The 22,543-nt window shown below is 47.7% G+C and overlaps 1 protein-coding gene across 1 annotated transcript in view; it reads left to right on the plus strand.

Moving 5' to 3' along the window:
- Nucleotides 1-22,543, plus strand: part of KSR2 (kinase suppressor of ras 2) — a 154,162-nt gene that overhangs the window by 123,169 nt on the left and 8,450 nt on the right. The window contains exons 14-15 of the mRNA XM_044448941.1: nucleotides 6,085-6,181; nucleotides 12,081-12,214. Coding sequence (XP_044304876.1) covers nucleotides 6,085-6,181; nucleotides 12,081-12,214 — 231 coding nt within the window. The remainder of the gene's footprint in view (nucleotides 1-6,084; nucleotides 6,182-12,080; nucleotides 12,215-22,543) is intronic.

Consider the following 22,543-nt stretch of genomic DNA (forward strand, 5'->3'; position numbering starts at 1 on the left):
TGGGATCTTTTCGGATGCAGTGAAGGGGAAGTCAACCAGTCCCACCTTCCCCTAAGGACGTATGGATTTTGTTAAAAAATGTTCCATTGTGCTTTACAGATTGTCAGGCATCTTCTGTTCTGGCATCTTCTCACAGGCAGAACTGGACTGTTTTAAGAGCACTGGAGAATTTTTTGTCCGTGTACAAGTGGCCAGTTGCAGTCATGTGCAACAGCATCAGTGTGCACTTTATAAAGTGCAAATTTGCACAATTTCCCCCAGCAAATTTTTATTTAAAAGCCTGCGAGACCGTGTGTCTCAGCAAAAACTATTTTACTGCAGAATCTGCAGGTCAAATCCTGAGAAATCTCAAATCATTTGAATGCATTGCAGATTGGACCTCTCCAGCCTCCACTAATCCTGTATTCAGAATTGCAGCCTCTTGAATTTCTTGTCTTTTTAAGGGTGGTAGGAACTATCAGGGTAAACCTAGCCTGGGTTTCATTTGGTTGCATCCTTGCTTGAATGGCCACATTCTCTGTTTTCTTGCATGTTGTTTTTATTGTTGTTTTATGCAATATTGTTATTTTATGTAATATTATAGTTGCTTAGAGAGTCTTCTGCTAGTATAGCAGAATATACGTTGAATAAATAAATAAATCGAATTATGAGAAGGTACATAGGATGAGATCTTCACAGTAAATCCCTTAGAGATAGGCCAGCCTCTCTCATCTCTCTGAAAAGACTGGATTTATTTCCAGCTTGAGCTTAAAGGATAGAGGGAGCCCCACGATGGGCCCAGATGAGTTCCCATAGCTGTAATCCTGGCCCATGGATTCTACAGCTTTTCCCAAACCAGTTTTCATTATAGAAAAATATGAAAAAATGTTTAAAAAGTACATTTCTCTCCATAACCTACAGTGGGAAAATAAGCATTCGGAGAGATTTGTGTATGTTCAAATTTGCACAAATGCAAGTTTAGCATATTGAAAAAAAATTCTGACTCTGCCCAATGCAAATGATGAAGCAAAAGTGCCCAAGAACCCACAACAGGCAGTTGGGGATGGATTTAACAAGACCTGTACATCCTGAAGTATCTTTTTTCTTTTTTAAATTTTTATTTTTTTAACACGGACATTGCATTAAAAAGAATGTGGAACAAAGCAAACTAAAATCAACAAAGCAAACTAAGATGAGTGAAGCTGCCAAGGGAATTTTAAACAAACGCAACCTATATAAATGCAATATTTAAAGGAATACACCCCTCAAATCTATCTTATCTTCCTGGCATTCAATACTGTATACGAGTTTAACACAACCCACACACACACATTAACCTAAAGAACAACCAATCTCCAATCGCTTCAAATGCTCCACTGCCTACCCCCATTCCGTCTTTTCATCCCGAAGTATCAGTGGGTTCCCCAGTACAAATTGCAGGGGAGTTTTCCTGGGGCTGCCTAACTGCTCCTCCTGACCCTGCTGCCCCCTCCTCTTGTGCACCTCTGCCAAAAACATCCCCTTTTATTTTCTTTACATAACCGTCTCCCCTCGGTCTGCATCGGTGTTGTTTTGCTCGAGACCATCTGCTCAGAGCTATTCTCCTTGAGGAAGGGCCGAGCGCGATGGACTATTTCCATTCCTTGTCTCATTAATTTCTGCCGCCGCTTCCTTCGGAGCTGATTTGAGTGCCCTTCCCACGCCTCATTGGCTCCTTGATTTGCACAGGCTTGGGAACGGGGCTGGGTCGGTCCATCTACCGGCAGCCTGCTGGCATCGTCCGGCTGCCCCATTGCTGGAGAGAGATGAGCTGAGACGAGGGAGGGACACATCGCTGGCGATGGGTGGGCAGTGAGGATTGCTTTGCGGCGTGGACTTCGGTCTCCTGCTAGGAGTTGCTATGACATGTCGGAGAAGCCAAAAACGGCAGAGCTGTTACCAAGGCAAACCTCACTAGCCTGCTCCAGGGCTCTCTTTCGCATCACATTTTCCCCTGTTTCTTTATGGCCAAATGATGCCTGTGGCTGATAGCCCAAAAGGCCCCGTGTCTTGTCTTCCCAGCCAGACAGGAAACGAGGTACACTTTCAAACAAGCCACAGTGTTTGCTGGGTTTGACGTATTCCTTAATTCCACGAGTTGCCTTACAGATATTCCACACAGCTTCATGTTTTTTGGAGATCTGCTCTGGGGGTCCCTTTTCTTGGACTATCCTTCATAGGATTGTCAGTGATGGTTACTATATCTAACTAGATAAGTGTAATAAATTAGTTCTAGTTCATTATAGATTAAGGTGTATCCAGTTCAACTTTCCAGGCCAAACACAGAGGGGGTGTGATCTGAGTTTGAAGGCTGCAGGTTTCTGAGTTTTTGGCCTACTCCATGGACCAAAATGATGTGTTTGACTGCAAGCGTACGTTTGAAAAATGGAAGCTTAAACTGTTGATGGAACACCATTATCCTTGCTTTAAGCCTTATTCCTATCCTGTGGAACAGGGATGGGCAAATCTCTGCTTCATTGTTCTGTTTCTTCTAAATCAGTTTGTGAATCTGTAGATTTTTTAAAAAGAAATGAGAAATTTGTAGAATCTTGTTTCTCGGCTTGCCAATTGTCAAAACTCTCTAGGTCGTGTGCATAGTTTCACCAACTGTACTTATTTTTGCAAGTATTTCTTCAGTGTAAAATATTCTGTATGCAACATGGTCCAATGTAGCTTCATGGTTAGAAAGCTGGACTGGGACTCAGAATATCCAGGATCTACTCCCCTCCTGGTCATGAAGTTCACTGGGTGACTTTGGGCCAGTCACTGCCTCTCAGCCATAGATAAAAAGGAAGTTTCTATGAATGATTAGAACGTTTAAAAAAAAAAAACTGTTCTGATCCAATTTCCAGAGGATTAGTTGTGTCAACCTGTTGCAATATAGACAGAGAGTTTTGTGACATGGACATGGGATGGACATCTTGAAGTTCTCCAGATGTTTGGCCCTCAGGGCTTATAATCTTTCATTACTGGTTGTGCTAACTAGAGTTGATGGGACCAGTAGTTCCATGTAGTTCATGAAAGAATGTGGGGATACTAGGAGTTGTAGTCTAACCCATCTAGAGGATGCCTGGTTGTAGGAGGGCAGCTAATGCCATAATAAATTCATCACAAGTTGGGCTGTCACAAGACTTTTGGATGTTCTTTATAAAATGTTCTATTTTTGGTTCATACGCACTAAAGTACATAGGGGGAATTCTTGAAGGGGTTAGCAGTTGGCAGGCAAGTCCGTTGATTCTGAGGAAACCATTTCCCATGCTTTTCTTTGAACCCCAATTTGGAAATATGGCAGCCCCACTTAACAAGGAAAACGGATGGCTGTCACCAATGGTCCTTTCCCTGCCTTTTCTTTTGATGTGTTGCCTAGATTGAGGACTAGTTCCTGAAGTAACTATATTTATGAAGCACATCTCACAGTGCAGTTCTATGACCCTAGGAAGCATCTAGAGGACGTGGGATTTTTTGGATTCTGAGGTCAAAAAAGAGCTCCGACCTTGGAGCATCCGCACTGGGCTGATAATCATGTAATCATAACAGTAATAATTATTTAGGGATGTTGCTAGAAATGACTGCATTCCAGTTTCTCAGTGAGTGATTGTTGCAAGTTGGGTCCCCAACTTTTTAGGATTGGTGGCTATATATGGAATTTTGAGGGAGTATCATGTCCCCTGCTCCTTCCCCCTGTATTTATAATTGTACTGTTGGCAAGTTTTTATTGTTGTTAAACACTGAGAGAGTGCTGTGGGGCTATTCAATGGCCTCCAAATGTGAAAAATAAATAAGTGTGGGAGAGCCAGCGTTGCCTAGTGGGGAGAGCGTTGGACTGAGGCTCACTAGATCCACGCGCTGGTCTCCATGCAGTAATAAAGCTCACTGGTTGACTTTGGGCAGTCCCAGGCTCTTTGCCTAACCTACCTTATAGAGTTGTTGTGAGGATAAAAGCAAAGAAGGACCATGTATGCTGTGTTGGGGTCTTTGCAGGAAAAATGGCAGAAGAGAAATATAACTCGTAAATACCGACTCAGTTCCTCTCTCCATCAAGTGAATCTACTGTAAACACGTGAGTGATGAACGAGATGTGCCCTGCCCGAAAGGTAAGAACAAGGCGGAGATGGGCACCTGAGCAATGAAGCACCAGACAACTCTTTTGGATCCGAACAGAGATGGCAGTGGACAGCAATGCTTGGCTTGGCATCATGGCAGTCTCCCAGTTAAAGAAAAGTGTTTTTAAATACTGTAGGCAATTAAACGCAAATCAGGTGAGGCAGGGAGCCTCCCAGGAGGACTCTGTGAGGATGCTAGTCCCATGGACCATCTGTTGAAGACCATTTGGCCACCACTTAGGTCCTGCTGCTTACTCAGGCCTGTGTCTGGAATCTGGCGGAAGAGCTTTGAAGCAGGGATGAATCCAGGCCCAAATCTCCATTTGCAGTGATTCGGCTCTTCTGTCCTCAAGACCCATTTCCACACATCCACTGCCTACAGAGCATCAAGGGCAACTTCTCCAAGGGGCTCAGCCTTGCCTCCAGGGTCCTTGAGAGAAGGAGGAAGAAGCTGTAGAGAGGAGGCGGCGGCGGCGGCGGTGGTGGGCGGGAGAGAAGGACAATCCAAAGCTGCAGCGCATCTGTAGTTAGCTGCAGAACCAGATCAAATTAACACCTGTGATCCTCGGAGCTGGTTTTATTTTAGGTGGTTCATTATCTCAGCTCAGGTATTTCATTTGCGCTTTCTCAATTTGCTGGTAATGAGCGTGGGTGGGCAGAAGAATGGGTGTGTTCCTGTGTGCTCGGAGTGCGTGTGGAGGTCTCTCTGTTATGGGAAAAAGTCAAGGCAGAATCCACCCACAAACTCCATTACATGATTCAAATGCCAATACAAATTTTAATTGGCTTCAGAGTCCTCCTCCTCGCCCCCCCCCCCCACCCAGCAGCTGCATTTGGTAATTAAGACTCCTCAAATAGATTTATCAGCAACAGGTATGGAAGAAAAGATGGGCAAATCTTACCCAAGTCTGGACTGACGTTTCCGCGACGAATTTTGCTCGATTGCACCAAAGTCCTGTTTGGTCCACCATGGGGGAGGTCTGGAGCAGCTGCCCCATGGAGAAGGGTCCCAACATCTGGAGTTGCTTTGCTTAGGAGAGTGAGGAGGGGCATAACAGGTGCATGGGACTATGAATGCTGAGGAGAAAGTGGAGGAGGAAGCGTTTTTCTCCCCTGTCATAACAGCAGAACCCAGCAGGATCGTCCCAGGAAGCTGGAGTGGGGCAGATCCAGGGAAGGGCTGCTTCACGCAGTGCATGGAACTCAGTTCCACATGATGTGTGGTGGCTGCCACGTTGGACAGCTCCTAGAGGTGACTGGACCAATTCATGGAGGACACTGATAACATCAGCAGTTACTGGCCCTGATGGCCTTGGGTGACCTCCCATATCAGAGGCAGAATGTCTGTGTCGCATCAGTCACTGGGAATGTGGGCACAAGGGTTGGTCTCCCACAAAGGGGTGACAGCCCTCGCGTCCTGCCAATGGTGCTCTCAAGGCAGGCATGGTTGGACCCTTGCCAGGGGCCCACACCCCTGCAGGGGCCCACTGGCAAGAGTGCCCTGGGCTTGTTCCTCCACTTCACCACTGCAATCTGCTTGTTGATCAGCCTCTGTCTGTTTCCCAGACACTGGGGTGGTGAGGAGGAGGAGCAGGAGGTGCCCTTGCTTCCTTGCTGGCTCTGTACCTAGCAAGCAAGGAAGAGGCGCAGGATGAGAAAGAGGATGAGGAAAAGAGCAGCTGATGGCAATGCTAGTGGAAAGATCAGCTCGCCAAGGAGGGAGCCCCAGTGAGGGTGTCTTGCCCAAGGCCCCTCAAAAACACCGCCAGCCCTGCTTGTGCACACCTCCATGCAACGGCGCGAAACCGTCCTTCTTGCCTTGGCGAGAAAGCCAGTGTCTCCCTTCAGGCTTGTTTCTGCTGTCGTGTCTCCATCCAGATCTCAGGCGGTTTTCTTAGGCTTCCTCATCACCTCCTCTGCCCCTCTCCCCCTGCAGTCAATTAAGATTCTCCTCTTCTTCCAGCTTGTGCAAAGGACGGACACTCTACTCGGTGGTGAGAGATGCCAAAATTGTACTGGATGTCAACAAGACGCGGCAAATTGCTCAAGAGATTGTCAAGGTACGAGGAAAGAGGGGAGGGTGTGGTTTGCGTGCGTTTCCCATGTGCTCGTGAGTGGGTGACTGTTACCACTTTTCTGTTACCTTTCTTTACAAATGTTTTGATACCCATCTCAGATGACAATCCCCCGAAGCGGCTGCTGCTAAGTGAGAATGAATATGCAGTGATAATTCAGAAGTTCTTTAGAAGGCTCTGGTGGCTTTTGAAGGCTCTGGGCGGCAATGATGGGAATTAGGAGGCAGGATACAGATCACAGAGCGGGACAACGGAGAAGATGAAGCCTGATTGTACTGCAGTTGGGGAGAGAGCGACATTAGAGAAGACCACTGGGGGTACGACGCATCCCAACTTGTGGCTTCTGCTCAGAAATTATGAGCAGGCATAGACTTTTCATTTTTTTAGCCATCTTATTCCTTTATTTATCCTACTTTTACCCCAATCTTCAGCTAAAATTGACCCCCAGAGTAGCTGACAAAGATTACAATGAGTCAATCCCTGGCTTCTAATCTAAAAGCCATGACACAAAAGGGGAAGGGGTTGGGAGGGCGGAGGAAAAGATCAAAAACTCGGACACAAGTGCTTCATTTTGAAGCTCTTATACTTGTTTTTCCTGGCAGGGAAGGATGAAATAAGCTCCCTGCACCTGTCTCTTCCCTGGCTGATGTATGGGACCAGCCTGGCATCCCCTTTGGCTTGGCGTTTGTCATGGGGGACAGGAGGATGCAACGTCTCTGTGTTCTTTGTACGATGGAGGATGCTTTGTCATCAAAATGCCAAGCCACAAGCAGACACACAGATCACCTTGGCGACTGGAAGGACCAGATGTCCCAGGGCCTTAGAAAGAGGACTTTGCGGCACCTCTTCCATTGCAGTCGGTCTCTCCTCCATCCCTTGTGCTCTGGGCTGCAGACTGCTCTCTCTGAGCCAGTGGATGAGTGGCTCCCTGCTGCCAAGGCCGTGCTCCTGGCGGCCTTGGGCAGGGCCAGCATCAACAGTAGGCATGGCTGGCCAAGGCCAAGGCCTCACAACCCGTCAGCGGCTCCCTGCCGAGACCTTCTGGAGTTGCGGCTCCTTCTCCCCAATCCAGCGTGCCTGCTGCCCTACACTGGCCGTGGCCAGCAGCCATGGGGGTGGCAGGGAGGACCAGTGGGTGCCCATTTGCCCAGTGGCTGCCTGCCAGTCAGGCAAGCAAGCACGATGGCAAAGAGGTGGAGGAGCCCTGAGAGTGGATGAGAATGCTGGCGGCAGAGGAGACGCTCTGAAGGACTCTTGCCCAGGGCCCTCAGAAACGTGGAGCCAGCAACTGGCTTTGGGGAGGGGGCTACCAGCAAAGAGCTCCCTGGGAGCTTCACAAGCCCTCTCCCCTGCCCCCCATGCCAACCTTGGGAGCCCCCCTCCTCCTAGTACCTTGGTGTCGCCTCGACAGATGGATCACCTCACCAGGCCTCTTTTCATTTTATTAAGCTCATTCCCAAACCCATTTTTGTTTTATTGACTTCCATTAATTTTTTCCCCTCCCATCCTCTGGCTAATGAGCAGAGCTGAGGTCCTCTCTACGCCAACGCTCACGGTGGCGCTTAATAGCTCTTCCCCCAAAGCTCCCTCTTTCAGGCGAACTTTCCAGAGAAACCTCTGTGCCATACCCCATCGGTTTCTGAACGACCGTGCTAAATGGGGTACGTTGTCATTGTCCTAACCTTGCACACTTTGCCTGAAAGGCAACTAATTCATGTTAGATACGAGTAAGAATGCTGCATAACCACACAGGGTGGGGGGGTGCCATGTGTGTCCCTTGCCTTGGTTTTCTGTGGTGTTTCCTTTCCCCCAGGCTTCTGTAGCCCATGTTTCTTTGTCAAGCTCTGGCAGAGGAAGCTTGCCTGCTTCACACTGGGCTTGTCTCCTGACCTCTGTGGCTAAAGGATTTTGAGGAGCAGCCAAGAGGGGGGATCCTCTTTCTGCCTGAAACTTTGGGCAACTAGGTCAATACTGGACCACAGGGTACTGACTCGGAATAGACGGTCTCCTCCGCCTCCTACCCTCCTCTGCACAATGCATTTTTCATGCACCCTTGGCTTCTCTATCGAATAAAGATCATAAGCCAGGTGGAACCAGTCCTTGGAGTGGGAGGTGGGGGGCTCAGGATCTGTAGATGAGTGTTGGGTGGGACCAGGGGCAATCTAAAGGGGACCAAAAGAGAACACGGAAGCAAAAGTGAATGGGGACACTGCATTTATTCTTTATTAAAAGCTTGTATAGACTGTCCGCTACAAGAATCTCAGGACAGCTTACAAGAAAAAGAAAAAAAAAACCTGAAATATAAAACAATGCACTGCATTGAACCTCAATAATAAAACCCAGAATAAAACCAATTAAACATTAAAATGATGGGAAAAGAAAAGGGGTTTCGCTTGACACTGGAAAGAAAAATGTGACAGTGCCAGGCAATCTCTCTGGGGAGTTAATTCCAGAGTTGGGGTTCCACTGATGAAAAGGCCCTTCTCCAGGTAACTACACCGCCCCCCCCCCCCCCATCTCCTTCAAAGAGGACTCCCAGTGAAGGACTTCTGCCTCAGAGCTCAAGGGGTCAGCGGGCACAAAGGGAAGAAGGCACTCCTTTAGGTATTTAGGACCTAAGCCATTTAGGGCTTTTTACGTCATTTCCAGCACCTTAAATTGGGCCTCGACTTCACTTGGCAGCCAGTGTAAATGGTATAGGACTGGCATTATATGAGAGTACCTGCTGGTTAATATCCTGGCACCTCTATTTTGAACCAATTGAAGTATCTGAAACATAGAAACAGAGTGAGTCAGAAGGGGTCTCCCGGGCCATCTAGTCTGACCTCCGGCACCAGCCGGCTCCGCTCTGTCTGTCTCCAGGGGTAGCCCTACATAGAGCGTGTTGCAGTCATCCAATTGGGAAGTTTACACTCATGCATCCACGTCCGTTGCACTCATGGATCCATCTCTTCGGCGAGCCATCTCTTCGGCCACCCTGCTTCCCATCGCACCCGTGCCTCCAACCCCTGATTGCACTCAAAAGCATAGGCAGACATAGGAAGAGTCCTGCTGGACCAGGTCAATGGTTCACCCAGTCCAGGGTCCTGCCCTCTCCATGGCCAACCGGTGGCCCAGCAGTGGATGAACACAGCAGCCCCCTCCTCGCCACCGTTCCCCAGCAGCTGGTGTGCAAGGCGTATCGCCTACCGGTGGTCACACAGAGCCATCAGGACTAGTAGCCTTGCAAGGCCTTCCCCTCCACGAAATCCCCTTTTAAAGTCACCCAGATGGGTGGCCAGTGCAGCCAAATTGCAGCATCTCCTGCATGTTGTAGAAGTGAATTCTGCAGCAGAGGAGGTCCTTCCTTGGATCCGTCCAGAATCTCCCACCGAACAGCTTCATGGGATGAGCTGGGTTCGAGTAGTAGAACAGGAGGAGAAAAATGTCTCCCTGTCCGAGATCTCTGTCCCATGACGTCATTCTGGATGCCTCCATCTATTCTGGTTTGCCTTTCGCTAAGCTAAGCAACCCCAACTGTGGTAGCCATTCCTCACAGGGGAGTGGTCCCAGTTCCTTGCAGCTATCCCCACAATGGCACTTGTGCCCCCTTCTCATTACACGCATGCATCTACCCCGTTTCACTCCTCTGTACACACAAGTGCATACATTTCACTTCGCATTAATCCATCCACCCGTTCAATCCATCCAGAGCCCCCTCTCACTTGCTACACGCCTTCCTCCTCGTTTAAACTCACCCATAAACTGCCCCTGTTCACACCTATTTATCTATTAAAGGATTTCTAACCTGTCCTTCAGGGCAAACCACCCACAGCACTTCACAATATTACAGAAACATTGAACATGCTGACTGTAACCCGTGGCAGCTGCAAACAGTTTTGAGCAGCCAAACACAGAATGGAATAAATGTGCCTTCAGGGCTGTTTTCAGCAGCAGCAAGGATGAAGCCAGATGTTATCTCCCAGGGGTGTGGGACCACCACTGAGGAAGCCCTGCCCCAGTCCCCATCAGTCTAATGTTCTGGGTGACGAATGGAGAAGTAGGGCCTCTTATTCATCCAAGCACCCGCCCACTCATTCACACCTGTGGAAGTGGCTTAAATGACGGCTGACTCAGCTGTAGCTCAGCGGTTCTCTTTGGGTAATTTAGCTTGACTTAGCCATTTTTGTATCAGGGATTAGCAGAAAGATAATAGCCCTTTCTTGTCATTAGCTGCCATCGAGTCATCTCCAACTTACAGTGACCCTGCGATTGAAAGCCCTCCAAAATCTCCGGTCCTTCACAGCTCTTCCAAGATCAAGCTGTGGCTTCCTTGGTGGACTCAGTCCATCTCCTATTTGGTCTTCCTTTTCTTCTTCTGCCTTCAACTTTCCCTAGTCTTCTCCAGGGAGTTTTGCCTTCTCATGACATGCCCAAAGTAGGACAGCCTCAGTTTTGCCAGTTTTGTTTCAAGGGAAAGCTCTGGCTTGACTTATCCAGGAGCCACTTGCTTGCCTTTCCATCAGTTCAGGGTATTTCCAAAGCTCTCCTGCAGCACCATGTTTCGAACACATCGCTTTCCTTCCAGTCAGCCTTCTCCACTGTCCGGCTTTCACACCCGTACATCATGAGCTTCCACCCTAGACCACTACACTAGCGAGGAGACTGTTTTTTAATTGAACCAGCAGGGGGTGCTAAGTCCCCATCTACCATGAGAAGGTGCCCTGAGGCAATTCAAGCTTGCCTGTTTCAGGAACAGCTCTGTTTTTGAAAGAGCACCTTACCTGACTCAGATGACTGCAGGTAGAATGGAGATCAGAAGGTCCAAGAGGGAGTTGGCCCATGGATCCAGCCTGTTGGTCCAGCTTGAAGCTTCTAGTCCTTAAGATGCAGGCCAGGAAGTAAAACAGAGTATCTTCAATCTGTGACCCAACATAAAGAAGTCTGAAAAGCAACATCTTAAAAGTGGGTCCAAAATGGTAGAATTGCCCAGTTCTGCACAGATCACCCTAAAGCCATATGGTTTGGAGGCACTTATTTATGCAAATTTATTAGCACATTAAAAATTACTCAAAGAAAGGCCTGTCTTAGAGATGGACATCAGCAACTCTCCCCATAGCAAGTCAGCAGAACTGTAAGCGCAACAAACTAGAATCTGGCAGGTGTAGCATCACAAAAGTCCAGCAAATTTTCACATACACACATGCCCACCCATCAGATTCTTTGCATATCCCTCCCCAGATGTCATAAGGCACATAGTGTTGGGAAACTAGTCGTTTTTCTCATGTACTGCAGCTATTTGTTTTGGAGCTGGCACTGCTAGAGTATAGTGCCAAAGCCCTAATTCTATGCCCCATTGAATATAGTGAGGGTTTTGGTAGAGATGCATCAGATTAGCCTGTCCAGGTATTTCTGTTGATGCATGAGAATTACACGTGGGACCAGGAGTGATGTCTTGCTGGAAGCTCTAAAGATAGAAGAGAAACGTGTTTCAGATCCTTCTTTATTCGGATTCACCCGGTTCTCACTTTCCAGGCTAGACATGGACTACAACACACACTTGCAGGATGCCAACCAAAACAAAAGGTTGTTTAGATCCTGCATGCATTTGAAAAAGGCACACTTTCCCAAAGCGCATGCGCAAGCACACTTGAATCCTTGGGAGAGAAACGCATACATTGCAAAGATGTACGTGGCTGATGAGTGTGTTGAGCATGTGCACAAAACCAGGCACTAATTTTCACATGACAATATGGCAATCTGATACTGACGTGGGAGGAAATGACCTGCTGAGTGGAATTTGAGCTTCAGTGAACTTGAGTTTGGTTTCTATGCACATCCTAGGAAATGCAAGGCAGCACCGTTCCTGTTAACCTTCTCTCCTCTTGCCTCATTTGTTTTTCAGGGAATGGGCTATCTTCACGCAAAGGGAATTCTACACAAAGATCTTAAGTCAAAAAATGTCTTCTATGACAATGGGAAGGTGGTGATCACCGACTTCGGCCTCTTCAGTATATCAGGAGTTCTACAAGCGGGCAGGTACGTTGTGAATGTCTTCTTGTTCAGGTCGCCATCTCTGTGTTCCTATTGTTCTAACCCTCATCCTCCATCCCCTTTTCTGGACCGATTTGGACGGCACTAAAGCCATGCTACAGATCTCTCCTTCCCAGCTGCTTGTACAGGCCCATGTCCTTCTACAAGCCATGAAAGAGGGGGTTTTGACACATTTCCTAGCAGATTCTAAAGATCCACTGTATTATCTATTGTTACTATTCTTACATTGCATTCATATCTCACCTCTTTATCATGCATTTATTAGATTTATGTCCCACCTCTTTTCTTACAATAAACTCAAAGCAGCTTGCATAATTCTCCTCTTAATCCTATCCTCAGAACAACAACCCTGTGAGGTAGGATGGGTTGAGAGGCTGTGACTGGCCCAAAGGCACTCAGTTGGCTCCAGGGACTAGAAACCAGAACTCCTGAGTCCCAGTCCCTTTCTCTTAACAACTACACCTCACCTACTCTCCTCCCTCTTGCAAGGTTAAGAGCACGGGACTGGGGCTCAGGCGATCTGGGTTCTAGTCCCCGCTCAGCCATGGAGCCAACTGGGTGACTTTGGGCCAGGCACAGACTCTCAGCCCAACCTACCTCACAGGGTTGTTGTTGTGGGGATAAGATGGAGGAGGAGATGTAAGCTGCCTTGAGCCCTTTGTAGGAAAAAGGCAGGATATCAATCAATCCATCAAGGAATCCAAAGTAACTCACATAGCCATCATCCTCTCCATGTTATCCTCATAACAACCCTGTGAGGTAGGTTAGGCAGAGAGTGACTGGCCCAGAGTAATCCAGTGAGCTTCACAGCCAACTGGGGACTTGAACCCAGATCTCCCCATCCCGGAGCAACATTCTAGGCACTGCACCTGCCATTGGCATCAAAATACTGGAGGTTTCTTCCAGTCTCCCCCCTTCTTCACTTAAAAGTGGCATAGAGCTGAAGCAAAGGTGGAAAGGCTAAAAGCATATTTTGGCATTCAAGTTCTTCCCACTAGCCTCTGCAGAGGTGTTGCAAACTTTCAGCATGGGGAGAAAAAATGCTCAGAGACTAGGAAACGACCTAGTTGGGAAACGGAGCAGAAGCAGAGAAAGGGGGTGCAGCCCCCTGGGGAATTTTGGAGGGTCCAACTGAGTCCCCAAGCCTTAGTGTGCATGTTTGCGGCAGGTGGTCTATGGAAGTCCTGTCTCCTGCAGGGTTTTTTCCTTCCTGTTAATTAGGAAGCTCAGAGAATGAGCTCCAAAGCCGAAGAACAATCAAGGAAGGAGCTGCTTGACCATGTCGCTTTCTGCTATTTCCCGGAGAGGATGTGTGGCAGGACGAGTAAAGGGTGCAAGCAAATTCCCACTCCCCCCATCCCCCCCAGTCACAACTTGGCTCCCCCACAACCCTAATGCAAAGAGCAGGCGAGGCTGAGAGCTTTTGACTGGTCCAAGCAAGGCTAACCCAGTTAGTCTCATGGCCCAGGTCCCTTTTGAACCCAGGTCCCTTTGCTCCAAGGCCAAGATTTTCCACCCCATCCCGGACGGGCACTGGGGATGTCTCTCCTTGCACAGCCATCCAAAGGCCATCCTCATCTGAAAACAGTGGGACTGAGCTCTGAGCTGAGCAAACCAGGTTGAAGTCGTACCCATTTCTCTTCTCAGCCTTTTCCTGCTCCTGCCTTCCCTGGAAACCCCTTTAATTTGTTCTGAGACCATTTCAAGGCAAACATCTCTGCCGGAGGTCCCCGATTTAGCTGTTACTTATTGTACGTTCAGATTCTTCCCAAATTAAAAAATGAAATGAAATGAAATAAAATAAAACAGATCCCCAGCAATTGTGCAGATTTCCTCATAGTTAATTATTGCTTTATGGCAAAGCCGCCTGTGAGATAAATCACATATTTTAATCTTTCTGTAATTATGGTGTGTCAAAGGCACCGGATTAAAGAAAGAGAAAATGGCCTGCCTCTTTCTCTCTCCCTCCTTCTCCACCGGTGCTTCAGTTGTCAGGCTGAAGTGGTTAACTGCATTGTGAGTGGGTTTAACTTTGGGTCCGTCGTGCGCGCACGCTCACAACCCAAGACGGTTGTTTATTTTTACTCTCTCAAATAGCTCACAGCGACGTTTTCCCAGGCTACTTCTTGGGCCTTTTTCTCTTGCCCCAGGACCTGTTGGTGTGGACTGGCCCTAAGTCCGCACCCAGATCTGATGGAGCCTTCCTTACACTGGGTTGGATCTTTGGTCCACCTACCCCAGTTTTGTCAACACTGACTGGCAGCAATGGCTCTCCAAAGTTTCTAGCTGCAGTTTTTCAAGCCCCACCTGGAGACTTCGGGGATTGAACCGAGGACCTCCTTCTTCTGAAGTATGTGCTGTCACACTAAGCTATGGCCCCTGCGTCTGAGCTCTAAAACAGAACGCCCTCTTAAGCCTGGACTTCTGCTTTCTCCACAAGATGCTGCATGCATGGAGGTGGGGCTCTTCTGCTTCCCATATCCTTGAAACACAACATCCTACATACAATGTGAATTCCTACTGATCAGAACTCCAAGTTAAAGTAGAAAGTTTCTAGTCCATATGTAAGCGGGGATGGGGGGCTGCGTGGGTTCCGCAGAGAGTCCTTGGAGCTCGGCCTTCTGTTAATGTTCATGTTTGCTTTATATTTAAAAATGTATTTAACATTATGCCAGAGCAGGCTTTAAGGATAAAACCCTCTCAAGGCAGGGTGCAGGATAAAAACCAAATGATAGGATATAAGTATGTAAAAAATCCTATTAAAATTATAAAAACAGAGAATATCAGTAAAAACCTGCAGGCTCCAGATTATAGGCAGGCCAGCAAAAACAGGTAGAAAAGTTGACTAACCATTGAGGCCAAGGTCTGTATTCTACAAGTCTGTAAGGGGACTGGGGAAGCAGAGTGCCACACTGGGAAGCTGCATTTAAAGAAATTCAGTTGGGTTGGAAAAATTCACCTTTTTGTGGGCTGCACTTGACAAGTCTTGGGGTACTCATGAAAAGTAGAACCCTCAAGCCCCAAAGCCACCAGTCCTGGTTTAGCTTATGGTGTATCCAAATCACAGCTTATGGAATGTTCTTTATTCTCTCTGCCTACCTGCCATTTCTCCAAAAGCAAAGCGTGTCTGTCAGGCAGATTCATGCAGAGACATCCTTGGATGGTTGGTTGCAATGGGTTCTGCCTCTCACATAGGAAGGGATTGTGTTTTTCCTTGATCCTATAGGGAATTTCTTCCAGTTTGAGGGCCCAATTCTACTTCAGAGAAGCTCTTGAGATCCTCATTTTAGTGGTGGATGGGCCAAATGGGAAAGTGGGCAGGGGCAAAGAGTATTAGCTGAAAGCTCTTACTGTTGGTAAGCTGCCCGAGATGCTAGCAATGGGATGGTCTATAAAAGCTTTACATTTTATTTTATTATTTATTTTTGGATTTATATCCTGCCTTTTTCCTCAAAGGGCTCAAGGCAGCTTACATCATTCTCCTCCTCCATCTTATCCCCACAACAACAGCCCTGTGAGGTAGGTTGGGCTGAGAGTTTGTGACTGGCCCAAAGTCACCCAGTTGGCTCCATGGCCGAGCGGGGACTAGAACCCAGATCGCCTGAGCCCCAGTCCCATGCTCTTAACCACTACACCATACTGGCTGCTAATTTGTAGGAAGCACATTTCCCACTGTTAAAGCTGGCAGCACGATTGGTGCTTGGGGAAAGGGGTGGTCCTCTGGAGAAGCCCAGGGGGCCTAGGCTCGCCCTACCTGGCCCAGGACGGGTGCCTCGCCTGACCTCTGGAGCCACCGCAGTCCCTCCGCATTGGCCAGCATGAGGCAGATGACTCAGCAAACATCTGCCTGGCGCAGCCGCCCTCTCCCGGGATGACTCAGGCACTGGAGGGACCACGGCAACTGGGCGCCTTGCGTCGCCTGTGGGCTGCACTATTATCTCCAGCCGTCTCTGGATTCCCACTAGTGTTCCCGTCACCCCCACCCCCCTTCCATTGATTTGCTGTTACGCCACAGAAGAAATTGCAGGTTCCTCGCCCAGAAGGGAGAGAAGGCACTAATTAGTTGTGGTCCGTGGGATCCTTTTTCTGAGTGATGGAAAAAGGAGCTTTGCTTCTGCTATGAGATCTGCAGGGAAGGGAAGCTGCCTTCCCAGTCTGGTACCAGGATATGGTTTCCCAGTTTCCCCCAGGCCTCCAAGGAAGCCTCGGCTTCGGGAGAACTAGCAGAGCGGACAGAGAAGTGAGTTCCAAAAGGGGACACTTTATCCAGGGCCTCTTAAGCCATGCGGGGCGTTAAACCTAGTGGCCTGTGTGAGGTTAGGAGGCGGTAGTGCCGTTGGGAAGGGCACTTGATGGAGAGAGCAGACAGACTGGCAGGCAGAGTGGGGCTGTGCTTGCTTTAAAGCAACACACAGACACAATTCTGCAAACAGCTGCCAGGTGAGTCAGTGACGAAGTGGCAGCCAGTGAGGAATCTGTGAAGGGGTTCAAATCTGGCTTGGGTCCCTGGATTCCAGCCTATCACCCTACGCGGACACCAGTCCAGCCACTGTGAGGTCTTCTGTTTTTCAAGTAAGCCAGTATGCAAGGGTTTTGTTTTGTTTTGTTTTGTTTTAAGCCAGGGAAATAGACATAAATTCCTGCCACAATGTATGCAGTTGGCCTAAATTCCAGCCACGATTTGCAGAAACCATGGCTGGAATTTGTGCCAGTTGCATGCACTGTGGCTGGGATGTATAAAATTTGTGCACCTTCTGGCCAGAATTTACATGAATGTCCCTGACTTTTAAAAACAGTACATAAATATAGTCTTCAGAAAAATAAACAAACCATCTCAGCCTGCTTTTGTCTCTCCAGGCAGCAAGTGGCCAAAAATTCAGCAAGTGTCAACAGGCTGAGTTTTGCCAGCTTGCCCATCTCTAAGCAAAATATTAGGGGACAGAGCCATGTGCATTCTGTGTGTTCTGTGCCTCTGTTCAGTTCTGTGCCTCTGGTAATATCCAGCTCAGTCAGTTGCCTGCTGAGGATCTTCAGCCCAGCACTGGCAAGAGGCCCTGGGCTTGCACCTGCTCCTCACCCTTTATTTATGTATTTTATGCATTTATTTAAACCATTTCTTTGCTGCCCACTAGGCCACAGCACCTCTGGGCAGCTCACAATCACAAACCATTGAAACCTGTCTCTCCCTTTGGCCCAGACATGGAGGGTGAGAAACATAGAAACACAGAAACAGAGCGAGTCAGAAGGGGTCTCCCGGGTCATCTAGTCTGACCCCCGGCTCCAGCTGGCTCCACTCACAACATCCCCACCATGTGCATGTCCAGCCTATCCTTGAACACCCTCATCAATGGGGCTTCAATCACCTCCTGGGGAAGCCCATTCCATACCCTTGGGGTTCTGTCAGGAAGTACTTCCTGGCATCCAAACTGAACCAAGGTTGGAGCTCTGTTGGAGCGCATTCTGCCCTCCTCTGCTGGTCTCTACCCACCTCCATGTGACACCTCCTCATGTACCTCTATGTCGCCAACAGATCCCCTCTGAGTCTCCTCTTCTCCAGGCTGGAGAGACCCAGTTCCCTCCGTCTCGCCTCATGCCCCATCCCCTGCAAACCGGCCACCAACCTTGTGGCCCTACGCTGCACTGAGAAGGAGAGGTGGTAGCTATAATGATGAGACAGGAGCAGCTGGTGACAAGGGCAGTGAAAAGGTGGGCCCACCGAGGGTCCTGCATGGCGGCCAACAGAAGCCCGGTGCCTGCACTGCCTGGTACCTTCTGATGCAGCAAAGGACCTTGTGCCGTTGCCAGGCTTGAGTGAGATTCAGCTGCCAGTCCAGCTGACTTTCTTTGCACAGAACAAGGAAGGCGCCATCTTGTCCCTTGTCATGATGATGAACGAATCAATAGGGATGACTTTCAGAGGTAAAATCATGCAACCATTGACACAGAGCTAGGCCAGAGAAAGACCCTCTTTCTAGAAGTCAGTGTGTGTGAATCCTTGAAACGTAGCTGGCATTAACCAGGTGCCATTCTAGAGAGGCCTCGTTGACATTTGACAGGTAACAGCAGCTCAGAGGACAATTCACGCCAGCCCACGGCATTCTCCTCCCCTCCTTCACAGCATCTCCTTTCTCCTTTGGTATGCAGGTGGGAAAGATCGCGCCATTGTAACGTTTTCCCTCTGTAACCTGTTAGAAAGCGCTAACTGCGTTACATGCAGCCCTTTAATGATCAATGTATGAAAGGGCCAACGGAGGACTGCTCAGGTGCACCATCTGGAACAATTAGTTGGCAGCCAGTTATTCCTGAGAATAAATCTTTGAAAGAAAACCTTCCCTGTTGTGTAATATGGGCCTTTTGCACACCAGGTCACAGACCTATTTTGGTCAACAATGACAGCAGCCTGACCTAAGCCAGGTCTTGCTGCAGCAGTAAAACAGGAAATATCAGTGGTTTCTTAGTTTAGATATTTGGCAGCGTCCCTTTCCTTTCATTCCCCTGCTTCTTATAATGGCTCGTGACACATCTAAATTAATTCCAAAGCCTGAACAAATATGATTATCCAAGAGAATTCTCATTGGCCATGTGGCTTCTACACCAGAAAGCAAGCAGGGTGACCCCTGTTTTTCCTGTGCTTCTTTGTCCCAGTCTGAGACATTGTTCATTAGAGGAATGTTAGTGTTGAAAGCAGTACTTGCCAAACCCGGCTTTGTCTTTTTCGGAGAGGTCTCCTGGCCCGGGAGAGAGCAGGAGCAGCTGCTGTTACTCCTTAAGGGACATCTGTCCATATTAGTTATGATGTCTTGAGCTGGTGGAACTCCCTGCAGCTCCTTCCCAGGCTGAAAAATAATTGGGCTTCGCTCAGAAAGTAAGCCGAATCCTCAGATAGGCTTTTGAGCTGTTAATTCAATTAGGGATGCCTTTCGCTGTCCACTTCCTCCCACGTTCAGCATTTAAGAGCAAATACAGGGTTTTTTGAATCTCTCTCCTAAATGTGAAGAGCTTTGCAAATATTGGCAAATTCTTATCAGAAAATGAACTGGACTGAAGTTCTCAGCCACGTTCATGAGCAAACAAGTTTGCTTGAGCCTGAAGTAAGTTTTGTCCTGTTAGCAAGGTCTCTCAGGTCCATCCTTAGCTACATCAGTGGAGATATTGCTGATTCCCAGGCCTCTCCTTCCATGGGTGGTTCTGACACAGTGGATAAGCCAAAGGTTCGCCCCTAGAATGGTTCTGAAACAAGCTCCATTAAACCTCCCCAGGAGTAGAAGAGATCTCCATTCCTGGCCCTGACTAATCCATTGATTCCATTTTCTCCCACTTCCATTGTTTTCTAAATCACATGAAATGCTGCTAAGTTCTTAGGAACTTAGGAAGTTCTTCTCTTAAGAGACCCCACAACCTGAATGAAAGTCTCACCCATTTGGGAGCAGACAAATGTAATGCAACTCACACGGAGGTGTTTCTGATATGCTTGTGCTTCTGAAATCCTCAAGTTGTTGAGGATGAGATGTCTGCTGGAAGAAGGAGTCATGGCAAATGTAACTCTGCATTAATGGGATTAAATGAATCAGGCTTCAGGTCCGGTCAGTTTTTTTAAGAGGGGAAGAGATCAGCACCATGGACAGCTCCAGCAGCCCAGCAGCTGGTCACAGGTGTCTGTGCTGCTCCAACAAGGCTTAGGGCAGGACTGAGCCTGAGACATGGCCGAATTGGATGGCAGTGGCTGAGGTACACTAGTGTCCTCATGGCACAAGTCTTCAGATTTTGAGGATGGTAAAATGGATGCAGGGGAGATGTCCTCTGAGGTCTTTCTGGAGAAGTGGGCCTTGAGAAAGTGGAAGTCTGGTGAAGCTTTTTCCTGACTGAGTCGTATCAGAGAACCGTTAACTCCATTATGCCTCTTTAGAGGACAAGAGGGCAGGATCCCCTGAAGATTCAGTTTCAGGGTCCTGTTCTATGACACTTGGATGGGAGTTCCACACATGTGGGGCCACAGCTAAGAAGGCCCTGTCCCTCGTGCCCTTCAGTCTGACTGAGTATATGAGTCTGAATTGCTGCTGGTGATGAGAACAGATGTGGGCTAGATGGACTAATGGATCCATGTAAGGGCAGCTTCCTATAGACATCTGCTTGGGTGTTCAATTTTTCCCCACGTGCAAATTCAACTCTCATGAAGAGGGATGAAAATCTTTACTGTCCACAAGATTGCCTGCTCTAGGACATTTTGTTACAAGTCATACCAAAATTGGATGGTCATTTCTATTCCATATAATCCCAAGCACCATTGCAAATCTTTGCATGGAACATGCTGCCCGGCTTCTTATCTCCACATGACTCAACAAACCCAAATCACAGAGGACAACTCAAATATATGAGTGCGGGTTCTTTATTCAAAACAGCTGACAACATTCTCCTCCTGCTGCTCGCAACCTTATCCCCACAACAGCCCTGTGAGGTAGGTTGGGCCAAGAGCCTGTGACTGGTGCAAAGTCACCATTTTGGCTTTGTGGCCAAGTGGGAACTAGAATCCAGATCACGTGAGTCCCAATCCCACTGGATGTAGTTACATCGCGTTTCATGGTATACACAGACAGGTTGGTTTATCCACAAACTTCCTCACACTGCATCATTTGACCAATCCCTGCACTGCCCGTCTTCTGTTTTCATATTTACTAAGCCCTCAGATGTTTTTTCCATTGTCATGCGCTGCACCAGGGGCTTTGTAGTCACAAGTTAGTGTACAAATACAACCACTTCTGTAAAATCTCCGAGAATCACACCCCAAAGCTTTGGTCTGGCCCACCTCCTTTTCCAAATCTTATATTATGCACACAGGCTAAGTTATGAACTGATGCATAAAAGAGCTTGATGGGCAAAATTAATTCTGATTTCTGTGTAACCTACCCAAGGGTCTAAGCAATTAGTGGCTGAAATGATAGGCTTTCCTGCACCAGCATGGGGACTAGGAGCTTGCTTGCTGCTCATGAAATGTGACATAATGCAAGTTGGCTTCGAGGCCTCTTTGAGATGGGAGGCACGGTAAGAATTTTCTAAATAAATGAGTACACCTGAGGCTATACACAAACAGGCCATGCAGTTCAAAATGCGCAGAGCTATGCAGATTATACAAAAATGCCCAAGAAAGAAAGACATTTAAAGGGCAAGATACTTCAGTAGACCAAGACCAACTCAAATTTAAACCTTCAGAGATGAGCTTAGAGAGATTTAATTCTCTAGAAGCTGTGGATTGCAAGACTCGAGTCTTTTTGCAAATGCCAGTCCTATCCACACCCCGAGAGACCATGGTACACGTCTGTACACACAAGGAGAATGATGTGTCCTTTCATCTCCTGCCTCTTTTCTGCCACAAGCAAAGCAGGCTTCAGAGTGCCAAACTTGATTGCAGGGAAGAAGACATAATAACCATGCAACTCCTAGCTGACCTTGGTGATTCATTTAACTGTAGCCTGTATTCAGCAGCCCTATATGTGGCCGGAATGCTATGAGGCCTCTGGTGGGAAATGGCCTTGCATATTTTACTTGACACTCAAACCAGAGTAGCGGTGGTTACACCACTGGGGGCTAATGCTGTGTCATGGCAAAGCCACCAAATGGCTTGGAGTGGTTGGTGGAACAGAAGCCAAGACCCAACTAGAGATGGTTGAGGAATTCAAATTGGTGGAGAGTGGGGAGATGCAATAGATTTTTGTGATTTAGCCTGCTCGGTTTTGGATCACCAGCCCTGTGCTGGCATTGTGACGAGTGCCAAAGCACATGGGATTCCAAGCCAAAACTTGCACAAGGAAATTGGCGTAAATTCAGCAGATTGGCAAAAATTGACACTCTAAGCAGCACGTGGCCCTTGTTCAATTTGTGCAAATTGCACAATGACCACATGCTCTTGGGGAGTAGATTCGCATAAGGTGCAAAGTACTGTGATTTGTGTAGATGTGCACAAATTGTGCCAATACCATGATTTGTACGAATTTCCTTAGCAGTTTAAAAATGAACAAACTTCAGCCCATCTTAGGGATGGAGGTCTACAGAAGAAAACTTGACTCAGCTTTCTTCTGATCAGTGGAATCAAATCCAACAAGTTCAGAAGCATACAAAATGCGTTTTCTTTTTAAAGAAAGAAACATTCAAAGTTTTGTTATATTGGACATACGACTTGAGAAAATGTGCATATTAGGCAAAAGTGCATGCAAAATCAAGTTCTAGGAAAGAATGTGCACAATAACATTGTGAATTTTAATATGAACTTTTCAAAAAAATCTCAGAATTTGGGACTAACCAAACTTAAGACTGGTGAAA

Source organism: Varanus komodoensis, unplaced genomic scaffold, assembly GCF_004798865.1.
Source record: "Varanus komodoensis strain SLA01 unplaced genomic scaffold, ASM479886v1 scaffold56, whole genome shotgun sequence".
NCBI lineage: Eukaryota > Metazoa > Chordata > Lepidosauria > Squamata > Varanidae > Varanus > Varanus komodoensis.